The sequence below is a fragment of the Anabas testudineus genome, chromosome 8 (assembly GCF_900324465.2).
Source record: "Anabas testudineus chromosome 8, fAnaTes1.2, whole genome shotgun sequence".
Taxonomy (NCBI): domain Eukaryota; kingdom Metazoa; phylum Chordata; class Actinopteri; order Anabantiformes; family Anabantidae; genus Anabas; species Anabas testudineus.
In genome coordinates, this window is record NC_046617.1 from 736,933 (window position 1) to 756,802 (window position 19,870).

Genomic DNA, 19,870 nt, shown 5'->3' on the forward strand with positions numbered 1-19,870 from the left:
TTTAAACGGGATAAGGGAATTTGTTCAAGTCCAGACGAGAAGCTAGCTCAATAGCTATGCCCCACCCAGTTTTCTTTCCACTCCCTTCACTCAAGACCTGTACAGCTCCGCTTGTGTCGACTGCCCAGAGTTCACTGGACAGCCCTGTACTTTCAACCACATACCTGCAGCAAAGGTAAATACTTATCTCAGTTCTCATTGTTATAATCACAGATGTAACATTTGTTTAACTTGTTCTAAGTTCTGTTGCTGATGACTGGTAAAGGTAGTTTATGCTTTTCCATTTGGTCCATGTAACTACATAAAAATCAGTCTAATCAAATAGATGTTGATTTTCAAGTGTTTATCTTTCCACTATTATTTTAAAAAGGCAGGATAAAAAGTATACCACCAAAAATAATTGTTCCATACACTATGTCTATTTCCTCATCTGAGGTAGAACCTTATTAGACTCAAAACTCTTCAGAATTTTTGTCTTATACTATTTTATTTATTCTGACTTTTTTTGTTTAAACCCACTAGATTTTGCAGTACACCCCTACATGTTTTACTCTATCTCTGTGATAAATATAGTTCCATGGTTGTTGATCCTGTACTACCTCTGCTTTATGGTAATTATTTCAATGTGTATAACATACCTGTTTAAAAGCTAACGTTGCTACAGGCAAGATTTTGTTAAGCCAAAGAAAACAGATTAACAGTTAGAGCATGTTTGCACATTGTGCACCACACCTCACAGTCACCACTCATATAGATAACAGTATAAAGATTGTTGCCAATATAAAGGGATACACATTGTAAGTCTGCATGTAAAGTGAAGTTTACTACTACTCTCAGAACTTTCAGGAATATATGAGAGTAAAAATTACTCTCAAAAATAACATAGGTGATGTAACATAATATAATATTACACTCACCAATTAATTAAAATGATGTCTTTAGACTGTGAGAGCCAGAGTATCTGGCGAAAGCTTGTATAGGCATAGGGACAATATGGTGGATTGGAATCCTGTTCCTTATAGCTGTGAAGCAACAGTGCTAACCACTACACTGCTGTGCCATCTGCTAAAATGTCAATTCAACCTAAGCTAACAGTGCTCTTAAATAATGATGCCTCTCATGGAAGTGTCTACTTGTCTTCCTCTCTGATCTCATCTTGGGACCTGCAGCACAATATCTGCAGACAAGCCGTGACAGCAGCCACGTTTGTGCCTCTGTTCAGACATGTCACTTTACTCTTTTGGCCTGGACCCGCTCTCCTGCCATGCCTGGAATAAAGACAGAACCCGTAGGTGAAACAGTTTTCATATTAACGTACCTGAATTTCTATATAGAGTACAGATGTAAGTGTAAAACTAATTCTTAGAAGACTTTGACTGACCTGTGAAAAGATTCAAGTTTATGTAATGCAATGATTTTTTTATACTTTTTACACAAAATAACACTGTCAGAGAACTTCAGTTACTTTTGTTTAAATAGCATTCCTATATACTTTAATTTCATAACGAATAACAGTTTAAGGGCTAGGCAGAGTGTAACAGAGTGTTGCAGAGCATGGGGAGGGACGGCTAAATAAAGTTGTGTGGATTCATTTAGATGCTTATGCTACGACCAACTTGAATTCCCACGAGGTGCATTTGTGCAGTGAGTTATTATATTGCCTAATATTTGAACATATTTCCTTAAAGAGATTGCAGTGAGTCCTAATAACAATGTGGTCAACATCTATGAGAAGAAAGGCAAAGAATGGGTCAAGATCCATGAGCTGACTGAGCACAGCGGACGAATCACAGGTAGTGTAACTTACACCAGGCTACAGTGAAAGATTGATGGATTTGACTTATTTGATGGCATCCCACTAAAAATATGCAACATACGGTGAGAAAATAGATGATATACTGTATGTACTGCACCTAGGACTTGCACACAGGTTGTCCATGTAACCGTATGTAAACAATTTTGGTTTCACATTTTATCACACACATCATAAACTCCCCTCCAAAAGTATTGGAAAGGTGAGGCCAGCTCCTTCACTTTAGCTGTAGATTGAAAACATTTGGGTTTGAGATTTTAGATTTTTTTTTTCAGGTGCTGACGTCTGGATCCAATATACAACTTAGAAAATAGCACATTTTGTTTGAATCCATTAATTTTTCATGTGAGCAAAAGTATTGGAAAATGTTACTGACATGTGTTTTGTTGCCCAGCTGTGGACTGATTATTACAGTCCAGTATTACACTGATTATTCAAACAATAAATAGCACTGAATGTCTACGCTCAGTTTCAGACATAGGTTTTGTCTGTTCAGACTGCATTTATAAATAAGATGTGTAACCAACATGAAAACCAGAGACTGTGAAGCTGAGTAGAGCAGGTAATGACAGAAACAGAGTGCTGTAAAGAAAGACCCTAAAACAACTGTTAGTAACATCAGCAACAACATTCGGAGGGCAGGAGTGAAGGTATCACAATCTACTGTTCGCAGACGACTTCATGAACAGAACAGTACAGAGGTTACACCAGAAGATGCAAACTACTCATTAGCAAGAAGAATAGGAAGGCCAGGCTGAAATTTGCCAACAAGTACAAAATGAGCCTCAAAAATTCTGTTTTATGAACTGATTGGGCAAAGATGAACCTTTACCAAAGTGTTAAGAAGGGTAAAGTTTGAAGAAATAAAGAATCTGCTCATGATTCCAAACATGAAAGTTTGCACCTAATTTAACATGTACAGTTCACTCCAGATGTTTTGGAACAGGAGATTCTTTGCACACCTAAGACATTTGATCTGAACATCAAAAGATGGGTATAAGACACAAGTTCAGAATTCCAGCTTACTTCTAGGTATTTCATTCATATATATATATATATATATATATATATATTTTTTTTTTTTTTTTTTTTTTTTTTTTGGTCCAGAACTGAAATGTCTTGAGTGTACAGCAAACACAAATAAATGTAACTTGCTTTGGAAGCAACTAAATTGACCAAAGTTTTTTGTTTTATCCCATTTTTAATCTTAGTGAGGTTCTGGCTAAATACTAATTTAATGGAAAAATATAATGGCACTCTTACAGAGAAGCAGTTTATAAATACAGTTTTATTATGCATAATATAAATACATATTCTTTTCTTATATATCAGTTTCATATTGTAACATGTGACACGTCTCTAAAAGGCTGAAAAGAGCATTAAAGGTAAATCAACCAAGGTAACAAAGATAGTAATCATAAGATTCCAGTTTCATTCATAACTACAAAAATTAAATGCAAACAAATATGCGATAGGTTAAAAAGTCACAAAGACATAACAAAAAAGATAGTAAAATGCTCTAGGAGCAAATCTAAATATATATTTAAACAAAGGAATTGCATCAGAACCAGAGCAAGTTAAATTTATTATTTCTTTATGATAACGTTAAGTGCTCTGTACAACTTATTATCAAATACACATAAAATTAATACTGAGTACATAAAAATAATAATATACATCATATTATCCATTCATTTGATGCCATCTCTAACTTACAGTATATCCACAGGAATTGACTGGGCCCCAGAGTCCAACCGCATTGTGACATGTGCTTCTGACCGCAATGCCTATGTGTGGACTCTGAAGGACGGCTCATGGAAACCCACCCTGGTCCTGGTGCGCATCAACCGTGCTGCAACCTGTGTGAAGTGGTCGCCAATGGAGAATAAATTTGCCCTGGGGAGTGGAGCTCGTCTCATTTCTGTCTGCTATTTTGAGAAGGAGAACAACTGGTAAGCAATACACAATCAAACTAATCAAAGAAAGAAAGAAAGGCAAACAACATAGTCAAGAGCAATAATGAATACATACTTTCATGTATCTGAAGTCCTTCTGAAGACCCACTGTATTAGTGAGAAGATTGCCCTTTGACTGCTTTGCCTCTTTATACTGAACTTTAAAACAGCCACTTCAGTGGTCACCCCACTACTAGCAGCCTGATGTTTAAAGCAATGACATGTAAAACAAACAAATATAATACATATCTATACACCAGATATATATCACTTTAAAAACATTAGTGGTGGATGAACCATGATGGGGTTTTACTAGATTTGCACAATTTAGACATGATTTAGACTAAAACATATTTCGCTTGGCTTGTTTTTCTTTGTAAAGTTGCTTTTTAATATTGGCAGTCATTGGTATGACTGATGCAGGTTGATGCAGATTTTTGGGCTTGTTACCAAACATGTAGCTGCTTATTTGGGCTTGCACCATATCTGCTGTCTCCCTCCACTTTACCTAAAAAGGCAAAGTTGAGTTTGTCCTAATGCAGAATCAAATTACAGCACAGTTTCATTTCCTCTTCCCAATTCATATCACTGATCATCCATCACTTATTTAGTTTATCACATCTTCAAACTATATATCTCATTACTTCATACACAGATTTAATATTTGTATAGACATTCAAATGCAGGTTTTTACCATTTACCCACTATTTCAGGTGGCTGAGTAAGCACATAAAGAAGTCCATCTGTTCTACAGTTCTGAGTCTGGACTGGCATCCCAACAATATTCTGCTGGCAGCTGGGTCAGCAGACTTTCATTGCAGGTGAGTCCAACACCCAAAGAACCTTGGCTAAAAATAGCTGTTAATATCACTAACTAACGCAAGTGGGTGGCATATCAGTTAGGAGTGCCACTGAGTGTTATGGCATGGCCAGGAAGTGAGTGTTGAAGGAAGACTCACTGCTCAACAAATAAATAAATTCCGTATGCAGATCAAATGTATCATAGGCTGCTGCTAATACATGGTAAATGGTCTGCATTTACATAGCGCCTTTCTACCTAACTGGTAATCAAAGCACTTTTACACTGCATCTCATTTACCCATTTGAACACACAAGCACACACGGCTGACAGAGCTGCTATGCAGCTGACCGGAATCACCAGGGGCAACTTAGGGTTCAGTATCTTGCCCAGGACAGGAGGCAATCAAACCACCAATCCCAAATTTAGGCCAAAATGATACCTCTGGGCCACAGAGGTGGAACTATTAACATAAACTTCTTTCTGATTAGTCTCACTGACAAGTGGTTTTCTTATCCATGAAGAAATGATCCAGTGGAAGGCACTTACCTATTTTCTTTCTCTGTGTTATTGCACTGTTTGCACTAGGTTGCACAGGATGCACTTTATGTGGCTAGGACTACTTAGCAGTCCTCAGCCCCATGTTCTGTCTTGTTACCGTCTTATGTAGCACCATGGTTCTGGAGAAACGTTGTCTCATTTCACTATGTACTGCTTCAGCTATATGTGGTTGGAATGACAATAAAGCTTCTTGACTTGACTTGACTTGACTTGACTTGACTTGACTTCTTAGTTAATTCCAGATGGTGACTTTTTTTTTTGAATGGGCAGTGACTCCCTTTGTCTACGTGGGTTCTCCCTGGGTACTCCGGCTTCCTCCCACTATCCAAGGATATGCATTTTAGGTTAATTGGTCACTCTAAATTGTCCATAGGTCCATAGGTGTGAATGGTTGTCAGTCTCTTTATGTCAGTCCTGTGACAGACTGGTGACCTGTCCAGAGTGTACTCTGCCTCTTATCCAATGACAACCCTTAAGAGGAAAAGCAGTTAGGGCTAGGATAATGAATGGACTGTTCTTAACATATGCTTACTCTAATAAAGTTCTGAAGCCTGTCTATTATTATATTCATGAATTAATGATAAATGATGTACCCTTACCCTTACCCCTTACCATATTGCATCAGCAATGGTTGCAGCAATAGGTTTTGCTGTTAACATAAGCACACACTGTCAGTTTTTAATTTATTATTCCTTTGGTGAAACATAATCATAGCTGTCAGAGACACTAATGCATTTATGACTTATTTAAGAACCATTTAAATGTTGAACTTTCATGGGTGAGAAGCAACCCAAATGACCCCCCCAACATTGGACATTGAGTCAAAGGTAAACATTACCCTCAAATTTGTCCAAGTTAACCTGGCCTAAAATGCTAAAAGCAACAATCACAAGAAACAATTTAATTTAAAAACCCTTAAATGTAGTTGTTACAAACCAGTTAGTTAGCTAGGCTGTGACTACAAGATAGTAAACAAGATCCTCTCACAGAGATAAGAAACAGTTACACAGAACAGTTATACAAATAATGAAGATGATAGTTTTTCAATGTACAGAGGCTATAGAGCTCTGCGAGTTGATGTCACATGACCTCAGAAACATGACACTTATATGATACCTGCAACGAAATAAAGGATGGTTATCAAGTAGGCATAATTTCATGTGTGAGAACTCATTCCTCCTGCAGTATGTTAAATAATGCAATTCAATTCAATTCAATTCAATTTTATTTGTATAGTGCTTTTTACAATTGACATTGTCGTAAAGCAGCTTTACACAAGAAAAGAAACTATGGAAGTTTACATGAACAGTGAATGTGTATGAATCATAATAAAGAGTTTTGATATTTTATTTTAGACCTGGTTTTAGATCAGAACCCCTGTATTTAGCTATCACAAATAGAACAGGTTCACAAATCTGAAACACTGAGTCTCCTTGATAATTTAGCACTGGTTTGAAGAGAGTTAGTGTTGTGGTTTTGGATCAGGACATGTTCTGAAGTGGTCTAAATTGTGAAAAAATTGTTAAATTAAACAGTATGCTAGCGGTGTAGGATGCACAATATTCCCTCCCAACTATGATACTAGTACAACATTTATTCATTACTGAATCAGTCATTGAAGTAATATATGTTGTATAATTTTACCTTTTTATATTTTAAGTTTAGTAAAGCACCTTTATTATTTCAGGTTTACAGACATTCTTTTTATCTGTTTATTCTGTTTATCAGAGCTGAAAGGCATTTAGGTAAAATTTGAAGGCAGTGTTTGAGTTTTGAGTACATTTGATATTACTTTATAAATCTATGTCAGCAGTTGTGAAAATTTTAATATTTAACATTTTTATTCTTCTCCATTTCTCTATGACATTCTGCTGTCAGTATATCAGTTGCATCTAGCTATAACTAAATCACACACCCATGAAAGTGATAATTGTTTAGTGTTAGTTTAGTGTTTTAGAAGCTACATTTGTCATTTGCAGATCAATAGGTCAAATTACTTTAATGAGAGGAAAAATAGCCACTAACCTAATTCTGACAATATTTGACCAGAGAGCATGTGGCTTGTTTGTTTGTAAATACATTTGATAATTAGAATGAATCATGAAACAATCAGAATGAGCAAGTTGTTTTGTCTTTATTCCATTATTCCAAAAGTGAACAATAATTTTACTTTGATAGTAATTCATTTCTAAAAACATACACTGACTTACGATGAAATACAAGAAGTTCTGTGACATTCAGATTTTAGTCATATTTTTAACAGTGACTGTAACAAAATTAAATGTTTGATTCAAATGAAATTCTGACAATTGGCAAAATGATTCGGGCTCAGTGTTACAGAAACATGCTATTGTAACTGTGGTCATTTTAACATCTGACAGACACATGGGCAGTTGTATGTGTTACTTATCACAAGACTTCTATTTAGTCATTTGGCGCATTTATCCAAAGCGATTTGCAAGGGTGAATAGGGTAACCGTAAGGAGATCTTGCCTAAGGACATGGAAGGCAGGGATCTTACCACTACACTAACCAGCCTATAGCCTGTGTAGACTTGTCTTTCACTTTCACTAAAACGTTTCTTGCCTAAATATATAAGTTATAGTTAGTAGCAACAGTCAAACTGTATTGTGCAGTATGTAATACGGTCTGAAAGAGGTATTCTCCAAGCAAACAGCCAGCAAGGTCCAAACTTCCAAATGTTTATTTCAGTCTGTGTTTTATCACAGATACACTCGTTTGATGAGCATCTACTCTTTGACCACTTTATATAAAAGTTAGCCAAACACGTTTATTGTCCTTAGGTTCGTTAGTTTGCTACTATGTACAGGCACCAGGTGTCACAGTGTCACTTGAATGATAATTGTTATAAACAGTTTATTATCTGTCTGGAGCAAATATAAACTTAATAAGTTGCCACTGGTAGCATAGCCTAGTCATAATATCTTTAAATATCATTTTTGAGGCACAGCCTTTCCATCTTTAGTCAGGTCGAGCTCCCTTAGGTAACATGTAACATGGTCAACTATATAGAATAAAACAATATATCGTCTTCCGCTCCATCTGACAACAAATATCTGCCTCCCCTGTCTGCCAATACAAATAGCACTGGAGCCCTTTACTGGCCACACTTGGCAACAATATATAACACAGTCATCTGGAGTGATGGCAACTGGACTCCCTTCTTGTTAGGTCAAAACATTTCACTACTCGTCCAAGTAGCTTCTTCAGTCTGAAGAAGGTTGGTTAGAGACCACAAATTTATGGCCAGGAATTTCACTCCACCCCTTGGCCTGAATAGGCTCATAAGGTGAAACAATGGAAGAGGAGGTTGTGAAGGATGCAACAGTCACACCTCTGCCAACCCCTCTTATCCTCTAAAGTGGATCATTAGGTTTGTCCAACCTAGTGAATTGGACCATATCTTTCTGGGGATGGATGAAAGGGCAGCATGATGAATAGGAGGAGGTTGTGTCTAAGGCCTCCACCTCTGTTAATTCAATTCAATTCAATTCAATTTTATTTGTATAGCGCCAATTTACAACAGAAGTTATCTCAAGGCACTTTACAGTGTAAGGTTTAAGACCTTACAGAAAATATTTATACAAAAAAATTATAGAGAAAACCCAACAATCCCATTTGAGCAAGCTTTAGGCAACAGTGGAGAGGAAAAACTCCCTTTAGAGGAAGAAACCTCCAGCAGAACCAGGCTCATAGTGGGCGGCCATCTGCCTCGACCGGTTGGGGTGAGTGGAAAGAGAAGAGAGAAAAGAACAACAGGCAATAAAGACAACAACAAGGGTTTAAGTGAGGGGTGTTAATTTGCACATGCAAGGCTTCCTTCACACTTCTCTCAAACCACTTATCTTTTCTGGCCAATCTGCAAACCTCATTGTCCTTGAAAGAGTGTCCTTTGTCCTTAAGATGAATGTACAGTGGCAAGAAAAACTTTGTGAACCTTTTGGAATTTCATGGTTTTCTGCATTAATTTGTCATAAAATGTGCTCTGATCTTCATTTAAGTCACAACAATAGAAAAACACAGTCTGCTGAAAATAATACTACACAAACATTATATGTTTTCATGTTTTTATTGAACATAACATGTGAAAAATTCACAGTGCAGGGTGGACAAAGTATGTGAACCTTTGGACTTAATAACTGGTTGACCCTTCTTTGGCAGTATAACCTCAACCAAACGTTTCCTGTAGTTGCAGATCAGACCTGCACAAGGATCTGGAGTAATTTTGGACCACTCCTCTTCACAAAACTGTTTCAGTGTAGCAATATTCTTGGGATTACTGGTGTGAATGGCTCTCTTAAGGTCATGCCACAGTATTTCAATCGGGTTGAGGTCAGGACTCTGACTGGGCCACTCCAGAAGGTGTATTTTGTTCTATTGAAGCTTTTCTTTTGTTGAATTACTTGTATGCTTTGGATCATTGCCCTTTAGCATCACCCATCCTCTGTGGAGCTTCAGTTGGCGGACAGATGGTCTTATGTTTTCCCGCAAAATGTCTTGATAAACTCTGAAATTAACTTTTCCAGCAATGACAACAATCCGTCCAGGCCCTGAGGCAGCAAAGCAGCCCCAAACCATGATGCTCCCTCCGCCATGTTTTACAGAGGGGATGAGGTTTTGATGTTGGTGTGCTGTACCTTTTTTTCTCCACACATAGTGTTGTGTGTTTTTTAGTCTGTGGGTATGAAAGCCCTGCATGCTGCTTATTTGCGATCATCCCCAAGCACTTTAAGTGGTTTCCATTTCTCAGTGTAAGAGCTTTGCAGCTCCACACACAGAACAGAGCCACACCTCCCGAGTAGTTAGTGTCTGTTTCACATTGCTGCCCCAAGAGACTACAGCATAAAAGATTACACTGGCCACCACAGACTCACAGAAAATCTGTAGAATGCACTGGGCCACAGTTGCATTTGTTGTCCAGTAGAGTTATGGCCTCAGGTATTCGTATTCCGAAACTGCCTCAAATCTCTCACCACAGATAGAAAATGCAGTGAGAGGAGACCTGGATTTTCTGAAGTCAACCACCACACACCACTGTTATTATGCCCCCATGCCAGTGATAGCCAGGGGCACAGTTTTTTGTATTATCTCTTCGTACAGCTCCTGTGGGTCAAGACCAATGAAGAGATGGTGGTTTGATTCCTGACTCCTTCTGTCACATGCCAAAGTGTCCTTGAGCAAGATACTGAACCCCAAGTTGCCCCCATTAAATGATACTAAACTGATTTCTTTTTGGTGGCAAAAGGTCAAGGTCATAGTGATCTCACCTCCACCCATTCCTTGTGAACTGATATTTTAGGAATGCAATTGGAATTGCTAACTTTTCTTAGGGACAGGGATTTGGCACAAATTATCATTTGGGATAAAGGATGAACAGGGCTGGATGATGGCTTTGTTTCCCCCCTTAGGCCTCTTTTTCTTTCCTGATTCTGAAAGTTAGCAATATCTGGACCCCTTTTACTGCGCCCCTGTCACCAGACCGAGGTGATCATACTGTTAGGCCATCAATGTCCTGCTGTATGATCCACATAGTGCAATTCAATTCAATTAAATTCAATTCAATTCAATTCAATTCAATTCAATTCAGTGTATGCAAGTGAGAGAATGAGGAAAACTGTAATGAATATAGAAAAAAAATATAAAGTTAAAAGTTTTGGACGACTGTGAACTTGCATATGTCCAATGCGAAGGTAGCACCTGCCTCTTTAAAAATAGTTCTGCAGCTGGCAGCCTTCTTGTGGCTTCCTGGCTTTCACTATACAAAGGCAGGTTCAACATGAATCTTCTTGTGCTTTTACTGTAGATGTGACACAATATTGAATCATGAACTTGGATTTCTTCAGTCCCTCACGTTTAGCTGCTGTTTCAGATACTCTGCTCCTTCTGCTTTATGCCTATTTCTGGTAGCAGGTGCTGTGGGTGCTTATCCGGTGCTGCTACAGTTGACAATATCATAACTAGCACTAGTGCTTAATACACTGTCATCCAGTTTAGTTTCTGAACCACTGCTCAAAATATTACCTGCACTTATTACCTGCTTAATATTTCCCGTCTGGAGCCACGATTGCAATATTTTCAAACCATGATTCTTGCTACCTCCACTTGTCCTACAGTTGAAAAGCTTTTATCAAAAAGAAATGTGTAAGTAGGATAATACTAAAACATAAATATTTCAACCAAGCAAAAACTGCTGTGTGCTATTTACATTTCATCTTGTGGCTAATAAATTTTATTTGCATATGTGAGGTGGGTAAGAGAGAGAGGATGATGACTGCTCTCCCCAGCGGACCAATTCAAAACCCAGACACAAGCAGACTCAGGTTAAAACAGGTCAAGGGCAGAAGGAGATGAGCTCAGTGTATCAGTGGTGGTCCCTCAGCAAAATAAATCTATAGAACTGCCTTGTTCCACCTGAGGTTGCCAGATTGCCTTGTCTGTTGGTGCCTGTTTGCTCTGCATAAGATTCTCCTTCCTGCTATTTGCCCTAGTGAGTTGGGCTAAATAGCAGGGTCTGTTTGCGCATTTTCAGACTTTAAAGCATAACAGTGCATTTTGCGGACTTCAATGATCTGTTTTTTAAGCCCCAAAAGGGGCATAATATGGGCACTTTGGTAAGGGGTGGCTGTGGTTCAATAGGTCGAGCAGTTGTCTGTCAATCATAGGATTGGTGGTTCCTCCTGTCACATGCCAAAATGTCCTTGGGCAAAATACTGAACCCTAAGTTGCCCCTGGTGAGTCAGGTCAGCTGCATAGCAGCTCTGCCATCAGTGTGTGTGTGTGTGTGTGTGTGTGTGTGTGTGTGTCTGTGTGTGTGTGTGTGTGCGTGAATGGGTGAATGAAATGCAGTGTAAAGCGGTTTGAGTACCAGTAGAAAAGCGCTAAATAAGTGTTACCATTTTTTCATGTGACTTTCCCTGGATGCTTTATGATCCATTATTGTAAAATGAAATGTTATTAAAAATGGTCAAAAGGGAAAAGATACTAATACTAATACATGATTATTTTCATGTCATATGTCGGAGCAAGATTGTGATTATAATAGTGTGTAGGTTTAACTGCAAGCCCCAATCAAGCAGCTCATTGTGAACACCAGTAGTGCCCAAGTCAAATATTCCCTCAGGGAAAATAAAGTATATATGTTCTTGTCTGTGGTTCTTAGGGTTTTCTCAGCCTACATCAAGGACATCGAGGACAAGCCTGGACCCACAGCTTGGGGATCCAAGATGCCTTTTGGAGAAATGTTGCTTGAACATAAGGACTGTGGAGGCTGGGTGCACAGTGTCTCCTTTTCCCCCAGTGGAGACCAGTTGGCCTGGGTGGCTCACAACAGCAGCATCACTGTAGTTGATGCTGCTCTGGGGAAGGAGTGAGTGAGGAGTCAATTCAGCTTTTATTCAATTCAGTTTTATTTGTATAGCGCCAATTCACAACAGAAGTTATCTCAAGGGACTTTATAGTGTTTAAGGTTTAAGACCTTACATAGTATAATTATACAAAAAATGATGCAGAAAAACCAACAATCCCATTTCAGCAAGTTTTAGGCAACAGTGGAGAGGAAAAACTTCCTTTAGAGGAAGAAAACTCCAGCAGAACCAGGCTCATGGTGGGCAGCCATCTGCCTCGACCGATTGGGGTGAGTGGAAAGAGAAGAGAGAAAAGAATAGCAGGCACAACAACAACAACAACAACAACAAGCAGCAAGAACATTGGGCAGGTCAACTGGATTCTGGAGATGTGCAGCTCCAGGCCGAGGATACCTGCAGAAAAGTACAGAGAGAGGGAGACAGAGAGGAGGAAACACAACTACAGGAGAGAGAAGACACAAAGTTAATGATTTGCAATGGTGGACTTGCATTGATATAGGAGAAAGGAGAGAGGAGAGGAGCTCAGTTTGTCAGTGGAGGTCCCCCAGCAGACTAAGCTATAGCAGCCACTTTATTAGTTATAAATATTCCTGTGTCTTCTGTAGATATGTAAGTGAGTGCTGAAATTGCTGAAATGATCACCTCTTTGTCTGTTCAGGGTAACCCATCTGACCACTGACCATCTGCCACTGCTTTGTGTTCTCCATGTCAGCTCAACTGAGATTGTTGCTGCGGTAATTATTACCTGCTCTTTGTTTTTGTGCATGCATAGAACGTCTGTGACTATTGTTGTTGTGTCCCCAGCAACTCCAACGCTGATTTAGATTATTGTAAGATGATGTGATGGTCAACAATGAATAACTAAAATCTATAGTAATCTATAAGATGTTGGTGAAGACTCAGTCATCCAGGTGAAGTTATCTGGAAGTTGAGTCATAGCAACTGGACTTCCTTCTTGTTAGGTTGAAACGTTTCGCCACTGATCCAAGTAATGAGCTACTCAACTTTAAGATAATTTATAAGATATACCCCTTGACACCAGAGTCTGTCCTGCTGCTTTGGATGCAGGATAGACATACAGATAGCAAACAAGAGAACCAGTTTATTTGGCCGTCATTTAAGTCTACACTGTAATACTGCCTCCACTCAACAGATTTACAGATAGGGTGGTATGGTGGTATGTAGTCCTGCATTATTTTTGTAAGAATGTATTTCAATTCATTTCCTGCCTCTAACAATGGCTTACCTCAATGGTAGTGGCAGCTATTAGGATCTCATATTGACAATTAACAACAGAGCTACACACCTAGCCATGGAGCATTAAATTAGCCAAATATTTGTGGATAAAAGTGTGTGTGTGTGTGTGTGTGTGTGTGTGTGTGTGTGTGTGTGTGTGTGTGTGTGTGTGTGTGTGTGTGTGTGTGTGTGTGTGTGTGTGTGTTATTCAGCTGTAATTCTTATGTAGTTCATTCAGAATTTTTCCAGTTAATTTCACATTCATTATTGTGGGGCATAGAGCAGAACTGATAAATACTGTCTCAAAGACCTAAAGACCTTGTACCTAACTGTAATTCTTTTACTCATGTCTTTAATCTTATGTGTCAATTTCAGGGTCATGACTGTTGCCCTTACCAGTTCACCTATAAGGGTCCTGGTGCTTTGAATTTTGTGAAGAAGCTTGACATCCCCAAGCAGACCTCCAAGGGCAGCATGTCAGCCATGCAACACTTTCGCAACATGGACAAGAGGGCTACTGAGGAAGACAATAATGAGTTGGGAACCCTACACCAGAACAGCATCATGTAAAAAGCACTGCTTTTTTTAATTTGATTGGATGGTTGTTGACAGATTTCAGGTGGAATGTTTGGGTACTCATATCAAACACATTTGATATTATGTGTTTGGACTTTACAGTATTTCTGTCTTTTGATACAGAGCTTTTTACAAATACTGAACAACTCTTGCATTGCAATTAAAAATATATATTCAAATGTTATTCAATACAAATTACAAAATAGTCCAAACATATAGATATAAATACATAGAGTGTTTGGGGTTCTTTCTGGCTGTCTCCAAAAATCACAATGAAAACCACAACTGTATCAATGTGTCTGAGTTACAGCTTTGTGTCTCCCACCTTTCACAGAACTGTATGTCTTAATATACAGTGCCTTTTAAAAAGTATCCACCCTCTTTAATGGATTCACCCTTTTGTGGACATTATAAATTTATCATGGTCAGTATGTCCAATGCAGTCAGTCTGCAATCAGTTTGCAAGGACTCAAGTAACCAGTTTACTGGGAATCTAAGTATAGAATGCAGAAAAAGAGTAATCTGATTTCTCCTCTGGGCTGATACTGGAATAAGATTAGAAATAGGATTTTAACTGTATGGAGACAAAAAAGACAGAAAAGAAAGACACACAGTGACAGACAGACAGTCACAGAGCTCCTATTTACAGTTCAAACTGTCTAAATTAAAGAAATGGTGAAAAGTAAGTTATTTAGATCTCTACAGGGAACTTTGTGTTGGTTTCAGTTTGTTTTTAATTCCAGGCGGAGTTGGATTTTAAAAAATTATCGCATCACTTTGTGTAATGACCTCCCCTTTCATTTAGCAGTACTTCTCAGCTGATAGTAGTAGAGTGGTGAGTTTCAGGACTCGGAAGCCTTTGTTATGCACATGTGCTGCAAAAAACTGATTGGAAACCTGGTTATGCCTTTACATGGCAGAGTAATCTACGTTCTTCAGGAGAAATCTACCTCGGGAAATCAGCTATCACCCAGCTATGGTAACCAGGTTTCCAGTTTACATGACGGTTACTTGAGTGAATGTAAAGGCACTGAATGTGTCTCAAGTGATTGCACTATAAAGACACCTGTCTGGAAAGTCACAGGTATAAAAAAAAAGTCGAAAATCAGTACTGATTGACATTAAGACTTACAGTATATTGACCATGATTGATTTACAATGTCAATAAAAGGGTGAAACATCTAAGTGGGTTAATACTTTTCATAGGCACTGTATACACACTGCTCAGAAATGAAGGGGACACATAATCATCACATTATAACACCAAGTAAATGAAACTGCAGGGATATATCAGGCTGTGTATTTAGAGCACTGTTTACCTCACTTTAGTCTAAGTTAAAGTGACAACATACAAGACCCAAAAAAGGTTCTTCATTTGTTGGCCACTCTTTCATCTCTCTGTATTCTTCCTGACTGAGTCTTCTCAAAGTTAGTGTATTGCTAGTGTTCTTGTCACTACTGGTACATTTTACATTTACATTTACATTTAGTCATTTGGCAGACGCTTTTATCCAAAGCGACTTACAAGGGTAGACAGGGTAAGCGTAAGGAGGTCTTACCTAAGGACCCCTACTGGTGGTAGGCCACAGCTGGGGTAGCATGATGTACATACAGCACAATCATGTCTCAAGAGCATGAAGGTGGTATCAGGAGACTGGCTTTTATACCATGCAACTCAATTGACATTCGCCAGAGAACACTGGAATTTTTAGGTTTGTCTGTGACAGATGCGAAGATGAATGCTGCTTATAACATCACTATAAGTATAATGTTGATGGGTCAGTCATGGTCTGGGGAAACATGTCCTTGGAGGGCCAAAGACACCTCCATATGACAGCCCGTGGTACTCTGACTGCTGTGTAGTACCTGAATTAAATCCTCAAATTGACTGTCAGACCTTGATGCTGGTGCAGTGGGCCCTGGGTACCTCCCGTTTCAGGGCAATGCCTGTCCTCAAGTGGCTGAAGTGTGTAGGCAGTTCTTGGATGATGGATGCATTGATGCATCTGACTGACCCTCACATTCTTCTAAATCTAATTAAGCGCCTATGGGACATTATTTCTCAGTTGTGGTTGTTTTTTAGTCACATTATGAGTTGCCGTGATGAAATTTACGCACCTTTGATTATCTGTGCGATTTTGGTTTCCATTGACCATTGTTTTGTCTTTTGGCTGTGAACTAATTATACAATGCATGTTTCATTTTTAACTTGAATAGTTTAAAAAATAGGCCTTTTAATTTTTTGAGCAGTGTATTTCAAGCATATTATCACAAAATACACACAATACCTGACTATGCTCCCTCTAGTAGTTCCGCTGTCTTGTTTTTTCTATGTTGCTATTGCTGCTAGGAGGTTTCTGATATTAGGAGGACTTAAAGGTGATTTAGTCCAGCTTTTGTAAATATTTTGTGTGTATGTGTTCTGTCCTGCAGGCAGCTGTGTATAGTATCAGGTGAGAAGGCCAAAGTGGAGAAATACAGTAGTGTGGGTCTGGATGGAGCTATGGTGATCTGGGAGTTAAAGGTAGATATGTAAAATTTGGTGTTTATTTTAATTACAAGAATTAAATTGCCTGTAAATATTATTACTCACTTATGTTTTAAAATATTTACCCAATATGGTATTTTAACGATAGGTCATGTGCTGTTATTTAAAGGTAAATCTTTACCTCTATTTTCATTATAGTTCTGGCTAAGCTAGTTTAATCCATCTTCTTTTGGAGATCTCTCAAATCCTCAAAATGTTGAATGTTTCTGAATAGTTCTGAGAAATGTGTGATAAAATATGTCAGACGTTACACTTGCAATACAGATGAGTTACAAATCAATTAAATGTTCAAAATGTGCACCCAGTATTGTTTTTGGGATACTCTTATCTGTCAGTGCAACCCCTTATGATCAATTGTTCTAACATGTTTTTACTCTTATTTTGCAGCATTGAGTGACCACAGATGGTTTGTCCTTGAGAAGTCAGAGGCTGAATTGGTCAACTAATCTTTGCAACTACTCATTTGCGGCATATACCATACTGTACAATGTCTATAAAGCATTCACTCCATAGGATGTTTTCACCTTATCACTGAATACATATGAGTACATATGAATCCATCAATCAGTTAAAGCCAACAATTGCCTGCCTATAGAGCAGGCCATCCTCAAAAACTGAGTGACTGTACAAGAAAGGGACTACTGAGGGACACCACTAAGACATTATTACCAATGCGACTTACAAGCTTCTATAGCTAAGATGGGGTGGGACGTACAAAAACTGATGCACGGATTCTTCAGGAGTTTTCTAGGAAAGTAGTGAGGAGAAGACAGCTCATATTAAATCTCTAAAATCAACGGAAAGAAAGTTTTATGATCTGAGGCCACCAAGATTAAGCTTTTTGGCAATCCCACTATGTCATTTGGCAGACGCTTTTATCCGAAGGGACTTACAAATGAGGTACAAGGGTACAAGGCAAGGGCAGGGGTAAGCGTAAAGAGATCTTGCCTCAGGTAGGCCGCAGCCAGGATTCGAAACCCGGTCTCGCACATAGAGGGCAGCAATCTTATCATATAGGTTATAACTGTCAAGCCAAAACAACCAAGACAACAGTAGTGTGCAGTCGCTCCCATTTTAACGACGATTTATTCATTTGTGCCATAGGTGTCCTGGTCAATTCCCTGACATAAACTTTCTAAGCAATGACTTATTTTCTGTTGTATAATTTTCATTAGTAGTTTTTTGCTCAAAAAAGACAAATTAAACTGTCCATGAGTTGATGTTCTAAAAAAATTCAAGGTGGATAAGTATAGCTGGGTATCATCTGTGTGTTGTTTTGTGAACCCTGTGGAACTCCTCTGTAACTAATATATATATATATATACAGTGCCTATAAAAAATATTTCATCATTTCATTGGATTTTTTTGTATCTATCCTCTGACTTGTCCTTTTAATGATCTGTTCTCTGAGGTGCTGGGAGTGTTCCTTGGTCTTAATGGTCTAGTGGTAGCCAGGAATACTGATGAACCAGTGACTGGACCTTCCTTTCTTTATACTGCAATCACTTAAGACACATTCACTGCACTCAGGTGATCCCCAAATCACTAATTGTGGGACTACTAGCACCAAATATCTGGACTTCTGTTGGATTAGGTCAGTCATTTTAAAGGGGATGAATATTAATGCAAACACTGATTTCACGGTATATGTCTTTATTTAATTGACATTACCTAGTAGAAACCTGTTTTCACTTTGACATTAATGAGGTATTTTTCTGAAATGTTCTTGTCAAAGTCCCAAGCTTTTATTGAGAGTGAGAAATTGTTTTGCCCCACTGCTTAAAGTGCCCTTATTGAGCAAAATCCACTTTTTGGTCATTTAGGTACCTTTAAGTGGATCTAGAGGGTGCACTACATTCAATCTTTTTTATTATTATTATTTTCTGGTTTTGTTGAAAGCCATACCTAAGTAGTCCATTAAAGGTTTGCACTCAAAATGAATTATAGTCGAGTCTCACACTGCCCACAACAACCTAGGCTAAACATTTGTAGTGTGACATTTTCCAACATTTTCCTGGCTGCAGCAGACTGAAAACAGCAAAACAGCAGCAGCAAAGCGCAGAGCACATACACTGCTCACCTTGTTCTTCTTTGATTCGTTTCAGATGTTGCTGCAGGTCAGGGCCTTCATTTATCAGATATGTCTGAACCAACAAGCCATCGATGCTGCTGTCTAATCGGTATTACCCAGGGCAAAATGTATGGCTCTCACCCTGGGACCTTTGGAGCAGATCATATCATTTTGTTGCTCCTGTTGGCATTTCCATGTTTAGCAATCAAGCTGTGTGTGTTTTCACCTTCTCTAAAAGAAGTTTCTAAGAAGATGTTTCCGTAAAGCCGCACCTTAATTGATTATGCTGATTTCCCACTGTCTCAAGAATGGAATTACAAGATTAAAAGTTTTGAGATGTGACACTGACAGGGTGCTGATGGTTTTGGACAACTACTAGGTAGATGCTGAAAAGGAGCATAAACACAAAGCAGCTTCACAAATACAAATAACATTTTCTATAACAATGCATTACTTTCCATTTGTGATTAAATAACTGATAATAAAATTCTTAAATAAACCCCATCAACAAACAAGACTAAGACAAACTCAAAGTATTTTAGCACATACAGTTTTTTTATAGACTTTGGGTGGGAGAGATATGTTTTTCTGTTTGTAAGAAAATAAGTAACAAATGGCAGTTGTGACATCTTGATTGTTTGTTCCCCAAGATACGAATTTAGGTGCACCATCATACAAAGACAGGGCATTTTCTTAACAGTCACTTGTAGAAGCAGACATGTAAAAGGATAAATTTTTATAATATTTTTTAACAACATACAACAGGATGTTGTTCCTGGCGTCCCCAAATTATGTAATGTAAACTTAATGTAAACAAACATTATTACCTTCATAAAAGTTACATCAAACATGCACTTGTATGAATTTCAGTACTACACAGCATTCTGTAAGATAGTAGCTCTTTACCTTTTGTATGACCCTTTTTA

General features: G+C 38.3%; 1 protein-coding gene across 1 annotated transcript; it reads left to right on the plus strand.

Moving 5' to 3' along the window:
* The first annotated feature begins 85 nt into the window (after positions 1 to 85).
* Positions 86 to 18,394, plus strand: zgc:86896 (uncharacterized protein LOC415190 homolog). Its single transcript, XM_026362311.1, has 10 exons — positions 86 to 175; positions 1,170 to 1,288; positions 1,689 to 1,793; positions 3,543 to 3,765; positions 4,482 to 4,589; positions 12,309 to 12,515; positions 13,172 to 13,247; positions 14,125 to 14,315; positions 16,759 to 16,849; positions 17,261 to 18,394. The coding sequence occupies exons 2-10, from the start codon at positions 1,225 to 1,227 to the stop codon at positions 17,264 to 17,266; spliced, it is 1,071 nt and encodes a 356-aa protein (XP_026218096.1). The 5' UTR covers positions 86 to 175; positions 1,170 to 1,224; the 3' UTR covers positions 17,267 to 18,394.
* Positions 18,395 to 19,870: the final 1,476 nt, after the last annotated feature.

What these genes read in the sequence shown, in the direction of transcription:
- zgc:86896 (XM_026362311.1), top strand. Translation starts at nt 1,225, where the DNA reads ATGTCACTTTACTCTTTTGGCCTGGACCCGCTCTCCTGCCATGCCTGG. An exon ending in TCAGCAGACTTTCATTGCAG is followed by an intron (nt 4,590 to 12,308) that starts GTGAGTCCAACA and finishes TGTGGTTCTTAG; the next exon opens with GGTTTTCTCAGCCTACATCA. An exon ending in CTACACCAGAACAGCATCAT is followed by an intron (nt 14,316 to 16,758) that starts GTAAAAAGCACT and finishes TCTGTCCTGCAG; the next exon opens with GCAGCTGTGTATAGTATCAG.